This window comes from Hylaeus volcanicus, chromosome 2, assembly GCF_026283585.1.
Source record: "Hylaeus volcanicus isolate JK05 chromosome 2, UHH_iyHylVolc1.0_haploid, whole genome shotgun sequence".
NCBI lineage: Eukaryota > Metazoa > Arthropoda > Insecta > Hymenoptera > Colletidae > Hylaeus > Hylaeus volcanicus.
In genome coordinates this window covers 17,517,413-17,535,025 of record NC_071977.1, presented here as the reverse complement: position 1 = coordinate 17,535,025, position 17,613 = coordinate 17,517,413, and the positions used below count along the sequence as shown (strand labels likewise).

General features: G+C 38.0%; 1 protein-coding gene across 1 annotated transcript; it reads left to right on the top strand.

The window, feature by feature from the left end:
- Nucleotides 1-5,572: 5,572 nt before the first annotated feature.
- Nucleotides 5,573-11,999, top strand: LOC128872666 (uncharacterized). The gene is made up of 3 exons (XM_054115596.1): nt 5,573-5,701; nt 11,265-11,309; nt 11,600-11,999. The coding sequence occupies exons 1-3, from the start codon at nt 5,597-5,599 to the stop codon at nt 11,813-11,815; spliced, it is 366 nt and encodes a 121-aa protein (XP_053971571.1). The 5' UTR covers nt 5,573-5,596; the 3' UTR covers nt 11,816-11,999.
- Nucleotides 12,000-17,613: the final 5,614 nt, after the last annotated feature.

Here is a 17,613-nt window from a genome sequence, read left to right as displayed (position 1 = left end):
ATGGTCCAATTATTGTTATCTGATATTATACTGTAATTTGTTCATGCAATTCAGTTGAATACATAATTTGCTACCCAGTGAAATGTTGGTTTATCCCTTTTTATATATTTTCGATTAATTATGTGAAGCATCACATGAAAAGAGCAACCGCTTAATTGAAACACATTATTATGGTACCGATGTATGCCAATTAAACCGGAATCGTTTGTATTATTATTATTAACAATTATTTACGCTGTTCGTGAAACACAGTATTGGTTTGGCTCTGTTTACATGGAAGGAAAAATGGCCAGAATTGGAAAAAGGATCAATCATACAAATTCAAGTGTCGAAAGATATATTTGATGATGAAATTAAATATGACGTTGAAAAGAGTGAATATTTTATGCACTTCTCAGTGACTGTATAGAATCATTTGATTACATATATTCGCGGTAACACATATCGGATATTCTTATTTTTTGTGTCCACTCGGTACCTGTATGTGTTATTGAAACTTTATCAAAAGGTTGAAAAGTTATAGTGAAAATACTTGAAAATATTGAATAACACTTGCTCTGAAGCAAATGTGTTTAATTTGCCAACAAAACTTTAAAGCTCTTTTTGTAAAACCTTTGTTCGTCACGAACGGGCTATACTTTATAAAGAAAACGATCCTCCAACCTTTATTTCACCATTTGCCATGGGAACGCAAATATAAAAATATTTGAGCGATGGAAGGACGCGGCTCGATAAATTTCTTTATGCGCCGAGTTCGGAAAATTGGATTTTATTCGAAATAAAGATCCGCTCCGGCGCTTATCGGGGCCGGACGGATAGAAACGGTATCGAATGTGTAAAGCCCCAGAGACATCCGATCGATCACCCCCCTTACATTCTCATTCGGACACGTTTGACAGGAGCCTCGGCGTCCGTGCCACGTTATTTCCTTCTTAACGCGTCCGTGGGAATGCCAGCTAATTAAAAGGGAGAAACGTCGGCCTCTGTTCGCGTTAATAACCGAGTCCACCGCGTTCCATTTAAAATTGAACTCGCTCCCCGTCGTTGTAGCGCGTAATTTTTTTGGGAGGGGGGTGAGGGACGTATTTTCACTGGAAACGGCGAAACGCGTCCACACGTACAACGCTTCTATCCGGAACAGCGCGTTAATTACAGAAAATTGAGCATTGTGTGGCTGAATTAACCTTGCGTACATACCGGAAGAAAGCCGGAATCGACCGTAAACGCGCAGCTTTTTAATTAAGGCCGCAACGTTTCAGCGCGGAGAGAGATTTATTCGTGTCAATCGTAACGCGTCAACTAAACGCGATTAAGGACGGTTGCCAACTTGATGATTTCGAAAGAGTTGGCGGGATTTGGTACAGAATTATTCTGGTACTGGATTGCAATGTTTTACTTTTTTCCACTTTCTATAGTCAGCATTTTTTACCATACTCTTATAACAAAAAATACAAGTTATATTTTCTTTAACAATTGGTTACATTTTGTTTAACAATGTCATCATTATCTAATAAAATAGATTTGATACATGTATCGAAAACACCGATCAATAAATAAGCATTTGTAGGTATTGAATTGTGTAGAAAATGTAGTTGTTTCAATGCTTCGAATATAAGAAGTTACGTTCACTATTTCTTTAATAAACTTTGCCTGACATTGACTTGTAGACCAAAACCGAGGACATTATATATGTATACATGAACGCATGTATTCCTACAAACAAAATTCGTACATCTAGGATATTCTCAAAAATTTATTGGTATCATTGCTTCATATAGTCATTAAAAGTCATTATACCTTCCATGGCGTTTCAAGAATATTTAAAAAATATTTCATCTGAAAATATCGATAAGAACACGTTTGGAGCACTTTGTATGCTATTTCTTCTTCCGATATCCTATCAATTACGATATTGTGCAACATTTTCGACATTAAATTAATATAAGAAATTATTTATCAAATATCTTACCTTCTATAGATGTCTATTACTAATTAAATCCAAATATTAACCTTGATAAAAAGATCGTGTCCGAAAATTCTAATCCCTATGGACGACTATTTAGAACAGACGAAACGACCAGTGACAAATGGATCGTTATTATACATTGCAGCTTTTTAAAAAGTGAACACAGAAACCTGGTTTTGTCATACTATTGTCTGCCGATCTGTACTATTGTCTGTACTACGATGTGCCGAATTTTCGGCCTTCAACTTGGTGTTCTTGGTTAACAAGGACGATTAAGTTAATTGTGAGAAAAATTATAGGCAGCGATTTCTAATTAGCGGAAAGGAGGCCGGGACGCCTTTGTCTATGCGGCCGTGGCAAGGTGGAGTGGAAGATGGAGTATCAAATATAAAATACCGCCCCTAATTAAGAGACTAACGTTTAATTAAAAAAAAGAAACCGCTGGCGTGTCTTGGAGTGCTCGAATAAATTAGAGTATGCGGAGCATGATCGACTGAGTGAAAATCGACTAGCGAGATGGAACGATTGTTGTTGTGTTGATCGACCTCGATAGAAACTAGAATTGTTGATTTGAGACTGATTGTCAAGTGAATGACTCTTCAGCAACAACTGCCTGAAAGAAAGAACTCATTTAGGTGATACTGAGGATAGTCTATACTAGGGGAACTTGGAGTGATTTGAGACTTTAGGTATAGAGGTTTCGTATTCTCTTTATTATTAGTCAATGACAGTGACAGAAATTATTCTTCAATGAAAGTGAGAAGAATCAGACATTTTGGTGGGATACGAGGATAACCTTGACAATCTTGTATTTGTTAATAAATTGTCGAACGAAAGTAATAACGACATTTTTTAGCAGGACATTGACGTATCGAATGTACTTATAAGAAAGAATATTCACAATGGGATTTTAAAGAAGCCCACTCGAAGAATAAATAATTGAAATTATTCTTAAACACGTTCTAATACAAATAATAACAGATATAATTTTTGTAAATGATCGACGTCCGTATTTCTCTTGAAATAAATCACATGTGATTTAATTCAAATAAATAAAGTCAAATTAAAAAAGGAATCTGCTTTGAAGTTAATGGCATCTGATCTTGGATATTACAAAAATATTATAATCTTCTGTTACATTACAATTCCATTAGTAATTCCTGTTTCTATCAGTATTACCTATAAGTGAAAGGGTGTTCCATTTGAATGAAAGATACCACTTCAATCTGGTCATTCATTAGTAGACTGTGGATTTTTATGCAAAATCATATTTGTACAGATTCAGATAAGGACGTGGGTTTAAATGAATGTGTTATCTTGTAAACAGTGCAACATGTAATTTTTTATTTATATTTTGTATACTCTTGCACTTATGCGCATCTTTATACATTCTCATTTGCTCTCAATGCATCAGAATGCATCAGAATGAAATATTTTCTTCTATGTAAAAAGAGCACTCTTCCACCACACTTTCTGTAAATAATTTTCCTTTGACCCAGGAAGATGCACCCAAATATAATCATCCTACTTAATTTTAATAAATAAAAAACTATTTAATCTGTTCATTCTTTAAAATTAATTATTTTCTGTAAATGAAATAGAGACCTTCCACCGCACCTTTGATAAATAGATTTTCTTTGATCCGTCTTTGAAAATGCACTCAGACCACGTCACTCCACTCACATGTACCTTCTCAAGGGGTTAAGACTTTTCAAAATCTTCAAGAAAACCGTCTTTGAGATTTTTCCAGAGCCCCGCGAGTTACTGTTCATCGTTCGTTACAAAGGTGCACGGTCGATGACTTCCAGAGCTCGTCTAGCCTCTACTCTTTCTTCGCGTGCATTCCGATGTCATCCGCGTCGTCGAGCCAGAGATTTCCACACGTTACGAGAAAACGCGCGTAATTCCACGAGTTACGACCGTGTCGAGTTTCCTCTTTCAGTGTTTCGCGACGAACGTCTGCACTTATGCTGCCCGTCTTGCGACCTCTTTCGCGCCTCTCTCCTTTTCCCCTCGAACGATTTATTTTCCATTATCGGTGATGCATCGATAGATGGATTTAATGATAGCTGTGGAACCGAGATAAATCGGTATGCATTAGATGGATCTGCTTTTACTCCCGATCTCGGAGTGGCGTCGACGATCGGGTCTCTTGGAAGTAGTACGGGTCAACGTAGGGAGAGACATGCGTTATTTCCAGCCCCTCCTCTAGCCTCGGTTGCGCTGGCTTCGATATAGAACTCATTATCAGAAAATTTTCCGTTTGTCCAACAAAAATTCACAAACATACACCTTTTTCGAACCGTTTTAGGTAGATTCCGTCCCTTAACCCTTTACACTCGAGGGCCGACAGTCTTTGTTTGCCTTAAATTTCTTTAAATCTCGAATTGTTTGTAGCGATATTGGTTTATAAATATAGCGTGCCCCGTAACTAGTGGTACAAGCGAGTAGGGAGTGATTCTATGTGAAAAATTGTATCGAAAATATAGAATAATTTTTTTTCATATGACGTTTTATTTTCGAAAAAAGGTAAGTTTGAAAATTTGTTGAGTATGCGTGTACTTGATTCAGCTCCAGTTCGACGGATCTTACTTACTGTCCTATCTCACTGTTCCGAGTAGAGAGTACTTCCGTACTTCTTGCAATGTTTATAGATATCGTCAATATGATGATATTTCTTACATCGATTTTACGGTTTTCGAGATACTATGAGCATGGCAACTTGTAGCAATCGGGACAAATGTTCAAACTTACGTTTTTTCGAAAATAAAACGTCATATGAAAAAATTTCATTTTACATTTTCGTAATTTTACGTTTAATTTTTTACGTAGAATTACCCCGTACTCGCACCAATTACCACCAGTTACAGGACACCCTGTAGTTTCCTATGTTGTAAACTGGTACACATTGAAGTAGTAGTAAGATATTTTATTTCTACGACTCTCCAATCATAGTAGAAGAAGATTTAGGCGTCCAAATTGTTGACTCTCTGTAATGAAACTGTCGTCGATTGCAAAAGGTTAATTCCCTAGGAAGACGATATTCCCGAACAATCTGACTAGCCAATCCCGATTAATGCGTCTGTCATTGAGCCGGTCTCGTCACCGTGATCAGAGATCTCTCTCGATCGACGGGGTCCTTCGATCAGCCTAGCGCCAGCGCGCGCGCAATTCCCAGTTCAGGATCGTGGGACAGGATCATCATAGTTGGTAGCGTCTGCGTTATTAGCGGTGGCAGCTGGAGCCGAGTAAAAGATGGGGGCGCTTGCGCGAGAGATCAAAACCAGCGGGTTTCTCTGTCGCCTGGGATGATGGCTCGTGGCCCGCCTATTGATCTTGGCCAACGTGGCACGTTGGAACGAGGCGCACTCTCTCCTGTATACTGCTGCTCTTGCCTCGTCCTGCCTCGGCTCGGCTTTGCTCGTCGATGCTCCAGAGACCTCGCAGGGGCTGAATGATTCGCCAACCATCGAGACGGACGCAAGAACACCGGGGGACGTTCCTCAGCGCGACAGCCCCCTACTCTGTGGCCACCAGGACGTTATGTCAACCGTACTCCTAAAGTTGGGGTCCTAGTGTTCTAAGGTCTCATGCAAGAGACTACTAAGGGGTTGTGTGACATATACGTTCATGATGGCTAAAACTAGAGGCTTAATTGCGAAGTTTTTTCGTCTAATTTGTTTTATTATATTAACCCTTTGGGTGCCAACGAGCGATATATCGCTGCTCGGAACTGTAAGTGCTATTACTCATTAAAAACATTAATTTTGCTCTACAAAAATGACTTTAGAAGAAACAACTGAAAAGATTCATTTTAATAGACGATAAATTATGTTTATTTACCAACAAAATTCAAGTTCAAGTTTTTTGTGAAAATGTTTTCTTTATACAAATCTGTTTTTTGTTACAACTACAACGTTTATTTTTATTTTTTTAGTAATAAAGGATGTCTAACATGTTTTTAATATTGTGTAAAAATTTCACGAATCTTAAAACAAAATTAACCGAAATATACATTTTTGTTTACAATCATGTGCCTTTGCTTAAAATTGTCTGGCATTTCTCAGATATGTATGAAAATTTCCTCTGCCACTCAAAAGGTTAAGGGAGTACTCTTTTTTTTTTTATTATGAGTTTCGAGGTAATTTTCATGAATTTTGCACAGCCGAAGTACATAACACGTACCTTTGAAGATAGAGACGTTTATTTATACATATATAAATGCAATCTTTTATCAAATTTTCAACTGTCCTTTTGAATTTTTTGTTCAAGTTATGTACCTTCTTAAATGTGTTGCGTCGCCAATCTTGTCATGCTGCGCGGAATATCCTCAATTGTGATGAGTAAACGTGGTAACTCTTAAGATGGAGTTCTTATAGGTTGGAAGACGAATGTGCTCTGAGCTTCGTTTAGAGATAGATGTTTTCCTCCTTAACTGTGACTGGCATAAAACTTTCTTTTGGTTGAATAATTACATCTCTTTTCGAGACCACCCACTTGCAGTTTCCCTTACTATAGCGTCTAACAAAAGTACTCCGACTTTTGCCCTACTAGCTACGACTCCTCCAACAATTACAATGAAGCAAAGTTTAGCTCAAGGAGTTAACTAATTATAATAGTAGATTGCTAGAAAGGTTGCTAAGTATTAAGTAAGTTTGGTGATGGTAACAGGAATACGCTATGAAGAATTGCTACTCACTGAATTGGTTGCCTCGATTATTACAGAAGCTTCCAACTTTAATATTCTGCAATAATCGAAGTTCTACTGTATAAAGATATCCTATAAACAATCATAGCCAAAAGAATTACAAAATAATGCAAATTCCTTCCTCTGGATATACTAACTCTTGAAGACTACAATATATGACATAATTAGCTTTTTTTCAATAGTCATCGAGGATGAGTCCTAAAAAGCTTATTCAACACTCGCAGTTATAACAATGGCACATTATATACGAGCAACGTAAGCTTCGTGCTCAAGGCTACCACAGCCTTAAAGTCTATAACCTCTCATGTCCAAGTATCATTGAATGTTGTCACCCTTTCGCTAGCACCACTCAACCAGGTGTTGATTGTAATACCTAGCCATACCCCTGTTATTCAATTTATCGAAGATATTTCAAGTCCTATTCATCTTTGTTGAAGCAGAGTTAAGGACGTTTTCTCTTGGGTTCTTCGTCCTGGTGAGACTATAAACAACAACACCACGTTGTCTAATCTGTACACCCTGTATACACGCGATGGCGAACAAATGACTTTCGGCAAAACGTGTCGAACGTGTTCGGTGATCAGCAGTCCGTGTTTATCTAGACTAATAGCCACCAACCACGTTGTTCGCAGCAATGAGTTTAGCTGCTCGTTTTAACCCCTAGACGACTGTAAGCGCACTGGTATGCTCTCTGTGGATTGGCCATTGCCACCGTAAGTGTGGTATGCCATGCAGATTATCGGCCGACATTAATACCAATACTGGCGATATTCATTTATTTTAAGTTTTACTGGTTACTCATAGCTGCTATCAGCGAATAAAATATTATTTTTGTGTGTTTGTGCTGCTGTTATTGATACGCATCGATACTTTCGTGCGGGAGTTAAAATAATAATATTGAAAATAACACTCTGTTGTTTAGTTTTTATGGTGTCTATAGAATATTAGGCATCTGTACAGAATTTAGAATATTAGTAAAAAAAGGAATTTTCAGTATATGTTTCACGAACAATGGTGATTATATAATCAAATAAGTTTTCTTATATAATAATATATTTGAAAATAAATTATAACTTAAAAACGAAAATTTCAAATAAATTTCAAAGAAAACGTATGCTATTATATACATATTCTCTGTACTACACTAACGATCAAAACTTAGCAGACAGATTTTTAAACGGTTCAAAAAAATGGAAGTTTTCAACCGATTGGAATTAAACTCTGTGAGGAGTAGTTTTGTAGTGTCTTCTGGGCGTGTGTAGAGTTACATGGGCGAGGGTTGATGCGAAGGGGTTAATTAACCCCCCATAAAGGTGAGTGTGTAGAAAAATGCCTCTTTGAAACAGGCCAGGGATGACGGAAAGGGTTGAAAAATTCAAAAAAACCTTTGGGGCGACTCTCCTTGATGCCCTCTACAAAATGCACCCTTTGAAATCCCTCTCGGACAAACCCACCCCCTTTAAAATCCACAATTTTTGGACGATGGTCTCGATTTTGGACTCAAAGCATTCTATGGACTCTCCTGATCCAGAAAATGCCATCACCCATACCGTGCTCCCCATAGGCGCCCTTTGGGGGGGGTGGATCAGCCTGCAAATTTTCAACCCCCTCCGTAAAAAAACACTTCCACGGATCGAAGGGTGATGAAATTCACTATGTTTGTTCTCGATACGTTAAGGATGAATGCCCAGAAGGTCCCGTTTTAAAAACTGCCCCCGGAGCTGAAGGGAGGGGGGGCAGAGGTAGGGGTGGTCCACCCCCAAGTGGAAGGGTTGGAACGTTGTTTCGTTCCATGGATCACATGTCCAACAGTCCAGGGTATCGGGCTGACACAGTTTTGATGTCTTTTTCCCGCGTGAATAGCAATAAAATATGAAAATGTTGATTTTCTTTAAAAACTTGCTTCCAACTTCAGGCCCATCTAAAGGGTGAACGAGTAACCCCACGTCAACGTTAACCCCACGTTAACCCCTTCGCATCAACCCTCGCCCATGTAACTTTACACACGCCCAGAGGACACTACAAAACTACTCCTCACGAAGTTTAATTTCAATCGGTTGAAAACTTCCATGTTTTTGAACCGTTTAAAAGTTTGTCCGTTAAGGTTTGATCGTTAGTATATAAGAAGATCAAGGGAAAAATGTGTAAACAAAAATGGAATAAAAATTGTTATAATAACGAAAATAATTCTAAGCAAAGTGGAAACATCCGATAAAAAAATTCTTCCTTCTGCAAGGCTGATAGAAGATTGTTTTACACTTAATTTGATCAGAAACCTTAATTTTGAACTTCTACTATGTATTTTATTAAATGTTCTTATAACTTTTCTTCCTATTTATGAACTTTTTCTCCTACCACTCGTACATTGTATTAAAATTGGTTATTTAGTTTCGACCTTTTTTTTTTTTGTTACCGTGGTGGAGGGGAAATCTTCGAAAAGACACCCCCCAGATGTTGTTGGGGGGTAGTGTGGGATTTCTACCCACTAAAACCCCTCCACCACGGCCCCCCGGGGCGGAACTCTACCGGAGGTAATACTTCGCCCCGAGGGGACCACCTCGGACTACACCAGTCCCAAGGCGGCCGCCTTCCACAAGGCCCCCATAGGGGCCTATTCCCACGATGAACCCCCCCAATCCTGTCCACAAGGGGGAGGAGGGCCCTACCTAATACTGCTGGCCTCCTTCCCGGCGTTGAGTTTGTAACAACTCCACGCCGACGGGGAGGGAGGGCAGCCTCTGACTTCCTCCAATGGGCCCGGGCCCAGAGGGAGGTACACCATTGTACTCTATTGGGCCACCATTGGGGCCCAAACATCACCCTCGCGTGTTCAGTACCTCCCGGCCACATCAACCGGGAGGGGGCCCCCGCCTAGTGATCAGCAGAGGCCCTTATCCCTCCTCTAGGGAAATTATGCCCCGGGAGCGGGTGTTTCTTACCCCATGGCCCGGGCCACGGCGGTAAACTCCCGATATTTAGTTTCGACCTGAATGGAGTCAAAATACTCAGTCGAAACATCAACAAGGTTTATAACAGTCCTGGAGTGCCGGTGTTTCAGAGCGATGGGTTTTGCTTTGTTAGGAAGATTTTGTTCCGAAGACGATGAAGTATCCCTTGGTGTGAAGTTTGCGTTGAAGCTGCAAGTTCTACTAATAAGAAACATGCGCCGGAGGTTGTCCCCGATTTTGATATAACTTTCCGAGTTTGCAGAACGACTAAAATAAAGGATATGTATTTATATTTAGGATTTTCTTTTCAATTATAAAATACGCCTTCCATTCGTAGTTTCCTTATTAATATAAATATAAATGTATACTCCTAGATACTTGGATATATTGAATTATTATATTCAATTTAGAAATATATATATATTTTTTTGAATGTGGAGTACGTGTACTGTGCATTAAAAATTTAAGAATGTATATTGAAAAATATAATAAAGAATTTGCCACATGAAAAATATTCCTAATTTTTTGTTTGTATATTCTTCAATTTTTAATTTACAGTATATGTACTTCACATTCAAAATAATAAAATATACTTTATAAATTTGAATTAAATTGTATCCATTATTACATATTTCTGGAATCATTTAACATAACATAAGAAAAGTGATTTCTTAATAAATTACGTCGAAAAAAAGAATATAAATTTGTTTAAATACCTACGCGTATCTCGAATAGATCTCAGTGTAGCATTAGAAGATGAAACTTCGGACGATAGTTTCACCCCTTAAACTTGAATTGCAGCGGCTAAAGAATACCATTTCTCTCATATTTGGCTGGTCTGCAACTCCGCAAAGTTTCACCAAAATCGGAGAGTATGGGGATGTTCGTTGCAACTTCGGCGCCAAATGCTTTGGCCGTTCATAGTCAACTGTGAGTGACGTCATAAACTACCCCAGAGGACAGAGAACGCGTGCCAGCAAGATTAAACGCGGAATAAAGCTGTTGGACAGCTAGACCAGTGATTCTTATTCGCTGTAGCCATTCAGCAGCGAATTTTACGAATTTGTACTTTTCATACATTTTGTAATTTTTAAATTTGCCGAATGGATAAAGGATTTTTATTAAAATGACAGTGATTTTACTGAAAAATCTCATTTTTCCTCACTAGACTTACTATAACATTGAATTCGAATTTGAATTTAAATTTCAAGTCTTATTCTTTCATGTATGTTTATTTAAAATTAAGAATAATATATAATGTTACATTTGTTCGACTACAGTTTCGTTGTTTATGTATTACTAATATCTATTTACCTACATTATTGTAGGGATTATTGTCAATTTTACCTGACAAAGTGGGCGTTGGCCCAGAATGGTTAAGAAACACTGGTCTACAGTATTTGTTGTTATTTCTCAAAAAATAATTATATTGAAGTTATTTGAAAATTGATAGATCACGGTCTATATGAATCCTTCTGAATTATAAATTAATATTTAATAGGTTTACTCCCACTGGTATTTAAGAGTCAAAACAATTATCAATTGTTGAAATTTATGGCTTTTTAGGATGTGTGATTGATAGTCATTTTTTATTATTCGAATTGTTGTGCATTCAATAGAATCTGACTATATTCTATGACAGTATGTTACAGTCTCGAGTCAAGAGGTTGATGGCTTTCCAAGGCATGTGAGTGATCCTCATTTTTGATTACTAGAATTGTTAGTGCGTTAACCATGCGATATTTAACCGCACGTGAGGTACTTGTGCACACAATAGCGTCTGACTATATTCCATGACAGTCTGGTTCTTCCCGAATGCCTTATTTTCACCCTATGGTGCATTTCCCCTAACAATCACCTTTTTCCGATTGGTCCCTTGTTAAATAGTGGTGGTACATCTACTTCCTCATTTCAGGGATGTAATCGACAGTACGTGTGTGCCAGTGCGGCAGTGCTACTAATGAAGTCTTGTTCTAGGATTCCTGGAAGTCATCCTGCGAAACAATAGATGTCCCATCGACAGAGCCCCCGCATGTGCTGAGTGCAGCTGTCCAAGAGTCCCAGGTTACACGGTGGTCTGCAAGCAATAGACCTGAACCTTCAAGGCATGAGGTTTTCGAAGCTCCCTGCTTAATTTGCGCGGTAACTGCATTGAAGGTGCAACTACTCCGAAGTGTCGCCAGTTTCTACTAAGTTCGAAGCGAAATGTTTTGCTCGCTCATGATCACTTCTCTAACTGTGAATGACGTCACGGGCTTCCTCCTCTCTTACGATGTCGCTGCGTGAAACCGTATTTAAGAGATAGAGGATATGTGTCAGCGCAATTGCACGAAGTGACCACTCTGCTGATAACATAGTATATAAATAAATATATGGACACTTGCCACCTTCAATGAATAATCGATGTACACTGTTAATCCCTTCAGACCTGGCGTCCACAATTGAGGACGCACAATTTAAAACTTACATGACGAAAGACCAGTTTTCCTCGAAAAATTCACTGTTAGAATTTTTTCCATACTAATTTTAGTCCAGGTTAGCCCTAAAAATTAAATTACATTAGTACGTGAAAAAAATAATTCAAGCTGAAAGGGTTAATTATTACTATAAAACCTTTTATTGGAAAATTCTAATACGGATGTGTATTTAGTAAAATTTATTAATAGACCGTGGGTGTTCATGCATTTGTAGGAAATGAAAATACAGAAAAATCTACGAGAATGCAAAAATATATAGAGTATCAACAATAATACTTGTTTTCCAAAGTTCATTAAGATTTCATAAACAAATATTTATACGAAAGTTTATTGGTGCTCTTACTTACCATATTTAAATTTATGTTTCATCAATACTTAATCAAATATATTTATTAGAGAAGATTTATAATGATACAAAAACTATTATAATGATAAATAGTAAATGTTTGTTGATTAGAATAATGAATTGTATTCATTCCTCCCATATTTTAAGCATGTATTTAAAAATAATCTATTATTTAGAATATTATATAACGATAGATCATTCCCTGAACAATGTTATACGCTTGCAAAAGCTTGTCCTTTTTCCGATTTCAGACATTTTTGCAAGGAATCCTTTTAAATCAACATCACTGTCAGTGCCACTTATAAAAGTTGCTAAAGTATGTAATTAAAATTCTTTTGAATAATCTCAATGATATCCAAATAAAACATGTTTCTTACTCCGTGTCTGGAATTATAAATATCGCTCACGTTTCAGAAATATTTATATATATAAGTGTACTTTAAAGTCATCCTTACTTTCTTTAAACAAATCATTTTCTTTCACAATGGTTGAAATCTAGCTGAAATACTTCAGATAATAATTACATTGTGATGTACCATACTGCAACGATTGCTTTAGTTTTAAAGTATCGCTATTTTTCACCCATGATCAAATAGTTGAAGCTAAAGAGCATTCTTTTAGTCGGAGTTTTTTCTTTTCCATCGAGGCCGAAGTCTCGTTGGGTCTACGACAAAGTTTCAACTGCGGCTGTGTCGTTTCAGACCGAATTCGGTGGCTGGGATCGTCGATGTACAACTGCTGTCCTTCGTTTCATAGCCCCTAACCTGGCTTTGCAATATAGCACGACACGATTCAGCGGGGTTCCGAGGCGCCCCTGGTTCTCCAGGAATTCGTGTCCCTCATAAATAAGATTGTCTAATCTAACACGACGGAGGAGCTGGAATAACCGTGAATCACTAATTAGGACACTTTATTCGAACCATTGAACCACTCCGACGTGGTTCGGAATTATTAAATTTTGTTATATAGTAAAAGTTAAATTCTCAATCAGTATGCTAATGAGTACGGTAATTAAAAAAGAAAAAATATTGAATTATTCCTTGCTGTGTTAGGAGCTACTGGTACATCTGCTAAATTATGCATTTTTAATTGTTGGAATTTTCACAGCAACGAAACTACATATATTTGTCATATTTGATGAGAAATATTTGTTAATTTTAAAAGAAGAGTATTCGACGTTTTGTTTCTCAAAATAATTTCGTAATGAAGTTTAATCACTGAAATTAATTACTTGATGTAATATCATTAACATTTCGTTTTATGTAAGTGCATATACCTTTTGGCTATGTTTAATATATACTGTCATATTCTTTTGTATTATAAATGCATAAAATCTCTGCAGTTTAACAATAATTCTTTCATGCTTGGTGTGTGTGATCGACAAGGTAACGAAGAAGCATGCAGTGATTCTACGACCGAGTTGAAAATTTCCGACTTCTAGGTAAATTAGTGACTGAATTGTGCACTCTAATTTCTCTATCCTTCTCGAGGAGGCATTAATTCTTAAGTAGCCCCCCGGTCGTAGTAAACACTGATGGTAATTGCCAGCAATAAATACTGCATAAAACAGAAGTCCGTGATGTTTCACCACGGTAAGTTAATTTAATCTTCGTGTAACTGTTTAAGAATTAAATAAGTAGCGAAAATTAACCGAAAAAAATGCCCAGAAAATTTGCGGTCGTGGAAGCTGCTATACATTCTTTCCGCGACGGAAAAAAGACGAATTTTATACGGATGACCTGGGTGAAATTAAATTAACATAGGTCAAGAATAAATAGTTCTTCATTCTTAGAATACAAGGATGAAAATTCTGCTGAATGCATATTTGGGCAAGAATTTCCCTCTCTCGACATTTCGGTAAAAATTGCTAAGTTTTCTTCAAGAATTATATTAACTATTAATATAAATAATGTTTCGTTACTGGGAATTTATTAATGAAGAACAAATTCAACATTAACTGAAGTGCATATTTGCTTTTTGTTCATGGGAATAATTAAGAAACTTGATAGTGATGTATAAAATATGAAATATTGGTACTTATTAATTTTGGGTGTTAATTATTGTTATGTTTCTAGTGTTTAAACAATTACTTATATGAAAATCATATTCTCAATTACATGATTTCAAATACATGATCTCAATTATACCTATGTATAGACACGAATATGCACACTTCCATTAAATTTAATATCGTCATTGATTATGTTTGCTCAAGTAAATTCAAAATTCGTTAAAAATTCGATGTCGTCGGTACGCTGTGGGATACAATTCAAGCTTAACCGTAAATTATCGACTCGTTCATCGGTTGGCTACATAATAGATATTAGAACGTCGGCAAGCTCTGCACCTACCAGGTGTCCAGATAGCATCTGGCGCTGGACTATATCTGCTCGACCATCCGATTTTACTCAACCGCGCGTTCGCAGCGAACGATAAGACTTCCGGTCATTACAAGGATTTTGCCATCCAGGAAAACGTGAACGCCATAGAACTTCTTCCCTTTCCTCTCTGGAGCTCCATGCGCCTCATGCATGAGCCTGTAATAACAATTTATCTCGAGGAATAATCACTTTCCACTGGGAAGTAAATGAAACCGCACTGATTAGGAAATTGCAAAAAGGAAACATTACGTCAGGTCCCTACGATATCGCGGCCCTTTTTCCGCGCACTGGAAATTTATTATACGGTCGCGTTACTTTAACATATTTCTCACTCGAGGATCGCTATTAGGACGAGTCAAATTTACAACAGCGAAGTGAATTGTTACACCTAAGACGAGCACAGTGGATATAAAACGTTCGTCATTAAAGTGGTGTAAGTCCAACTTCCTTTGTTTCAAAACGTGAAAAGTTTACGCTTCTATCAGGGATGAAGTGTGATAGAGGTTTCTAAAATAATCATGGTGTACAGGTGAGGTGTACGGCAATAATTCTATTGTGAATTTACATTTTCTTGATGTTGCGTATGTAGGAATATAATACATGTTATAGCAGAAACATAAGATCATTTATATAATTTTTATAGTGAATTTTTTTTTTTATTTTGCTTAATAGACGACACAATTTTCATTTATTCTATGATACTTACCTTAGAAATATGAAAGTATGGACATCGTCTGTTGTTTTCGGGGATTTTTATAGTAGCTTTGTCATCGTAGTAAACAATTATGTTGAACGTGATCAAAAATGGCACACCAACAGAAAAATCTTTTGAAGGAAAATAGATGATATTAAATAACAATATAAACTGTCAAGCTGATTTATATCGGATACAGTGGACATATTTGTAAACAGAAACAGGTTACAGTAAATTTAAATAATCCAAAATGGTATCTTCATGAACTTTTTACAAAAAATGTATGCACTCAATTGAAATGGCCTGTTGGATCTCGTCCTCCTGGAAATCCTGTAAAGTATGTGGGGAATGAGGTGGAGTGGGCATTGCCGGAGTGAATGAATACAGCATATTGAAAAGAATGGAAGTGATTAATATTTATTTCAATTTGATTGAGAAACTCTACTCTAAAGGGCACCGGCAGTAAAAACCCCCAGTCAAAGGCTAGGAAAAAGCCTGGTCCCTGATCAAATAAAACAATCTTGACTCTATATATTTCGAGCAAAGGGATCAAAAATAATGAACAAAAATATGAACATATCTAACGTTGCTGCAATTGAATGATCATTTAAAACTAATTTTAACGAACGCGAGAGAGCACTTTTACCGCAGCCGTAGTCGAATGACGCCTTGTAGACGTCGTAGCAGTTCGCCGTGATCCAGGTGAAGAAGCGCTCTGACCCTAGAACGCCTGCACGGCTAGCCAGATGGGTTAGTTGACCCGATCGCCGAACTGCCCCGTTCTCAAACTGCACGCAGTTAGCCGACTGAATTCTCCAAAAGATCGTCGAGCCGTGCACACCACGACAGCACACTTGCTTCTCTTTTGCGGAACCACGCACGAAACCCAATACATCCGACAACGCAAACGCCACACGACCAAGACTCGTGTCGATTCACAAAAGGGAACTAGCTCGTAGGAAAAACGCTCTTTTCCAAGCACCGTCGACGGTTTGAATGAGCCCGTGGGCCTCGTCTCCGTCCTTTCCCCTCTCGCCGATCGCGTCGGCGCACCGCACCGTGGCATTTTCCTCATGCCCTTTTCCGCGCGGCGCCCAAATTTAAATCAGGCCATTCGAGCGCCATACACAAGCGTTCGCGTCGAGAATAAATAAAAATGCAGTATGTAATCCTATAATAAACATATACAGGGTGTCCCAAAAATGTTGTAACAGCTTGAAAGGGGTGATTCGGAAGGTGATTTGAAACAACTTTTTCCTTAGCGAAAATGTTGTCCGAGGCTTTGTTAAGGAGATATTAACAAAAAACCCCGACCAATCAGAGCGCGCGTATACCGTTGGAGCGGACGCGATAGCGTATGAGTGCGGTCGCCTAGCGCGTAGCCTTCGCTACTGCGGGCGCTACATCGGTATACGCGCGCTCTGATTGGTCGGGGTTTTTTGTTAATATCTCCTTAACAAAGCCTCGGACAACATTTTCGCTAAGGAAAAAGTTGTTTCAAATCACCTTCCGAACCACCCCTTTCAAGCTGTTACAACATTTTTGGGACACCCTATATTTACTTACAAACCTACAGGGTTCACAGAAACGCAAACAAGCCTTTTTACAGTTTATAAAGCACTGCCTGAACTTTGAAGAGCATTATCTTTAAATCTCTATTTATTTATTTCTATTTGTTTGTGGATGTATGGATTTCTTTACATTACAAAAATTGCAGATATTGTGTAAGAATATTTCGAATTCAGCTGAACGGCGACAAAATAAGAAAGAATAGCCACTGTAGGACAGAACGGCAACGTCGTCACTTTAGCTGACGATAACCAGATGTTGGGACTCAGGAAAAGTTAAGGGAACGCGTGTACGAGGCCCTATAGATTTTCCCTACCTAGAGTCCCCAAAATGTAGAGGAGTAGGGATCGTCGCCGGAGGGTCAAACCTAGATCGGTCGGAAAGACCGAATATTCAAGCGGCTTTCAAGCCGAGTCAAACCGGGACCCGATTTCCGAGCCGAGTTGAGTACTTGAAAAAACCGAGTAGCTTGAAAGATTCAAGCTACCCTAATAGAACCGAGCGGTCCGAAAAAACCAAGCGGC

Coding starts and splice junctions, on each gene's coding strand:
- LOC128872666 (XM_054115596.1), top strand. CDS start 5,597: ATGATGGCTAAAACTAGAGGCTTAATTGCGAAGTTTTTTCGTCTAATT. Junction 5,702..11,264: donor ATATATCGCTGCTCGGAACT/GTAAGTGCTATT, acceptor ATTCTATGACAG/TATGTTACAGTCTCGAGTCA. Junction 11,310..11,599: donor TTGATGGCTTTCCAAGGCAT/GTGAGTGATCCT, acceptor GTCTTGTTCTAG/GATTCCTGGAAGTCATCCTG.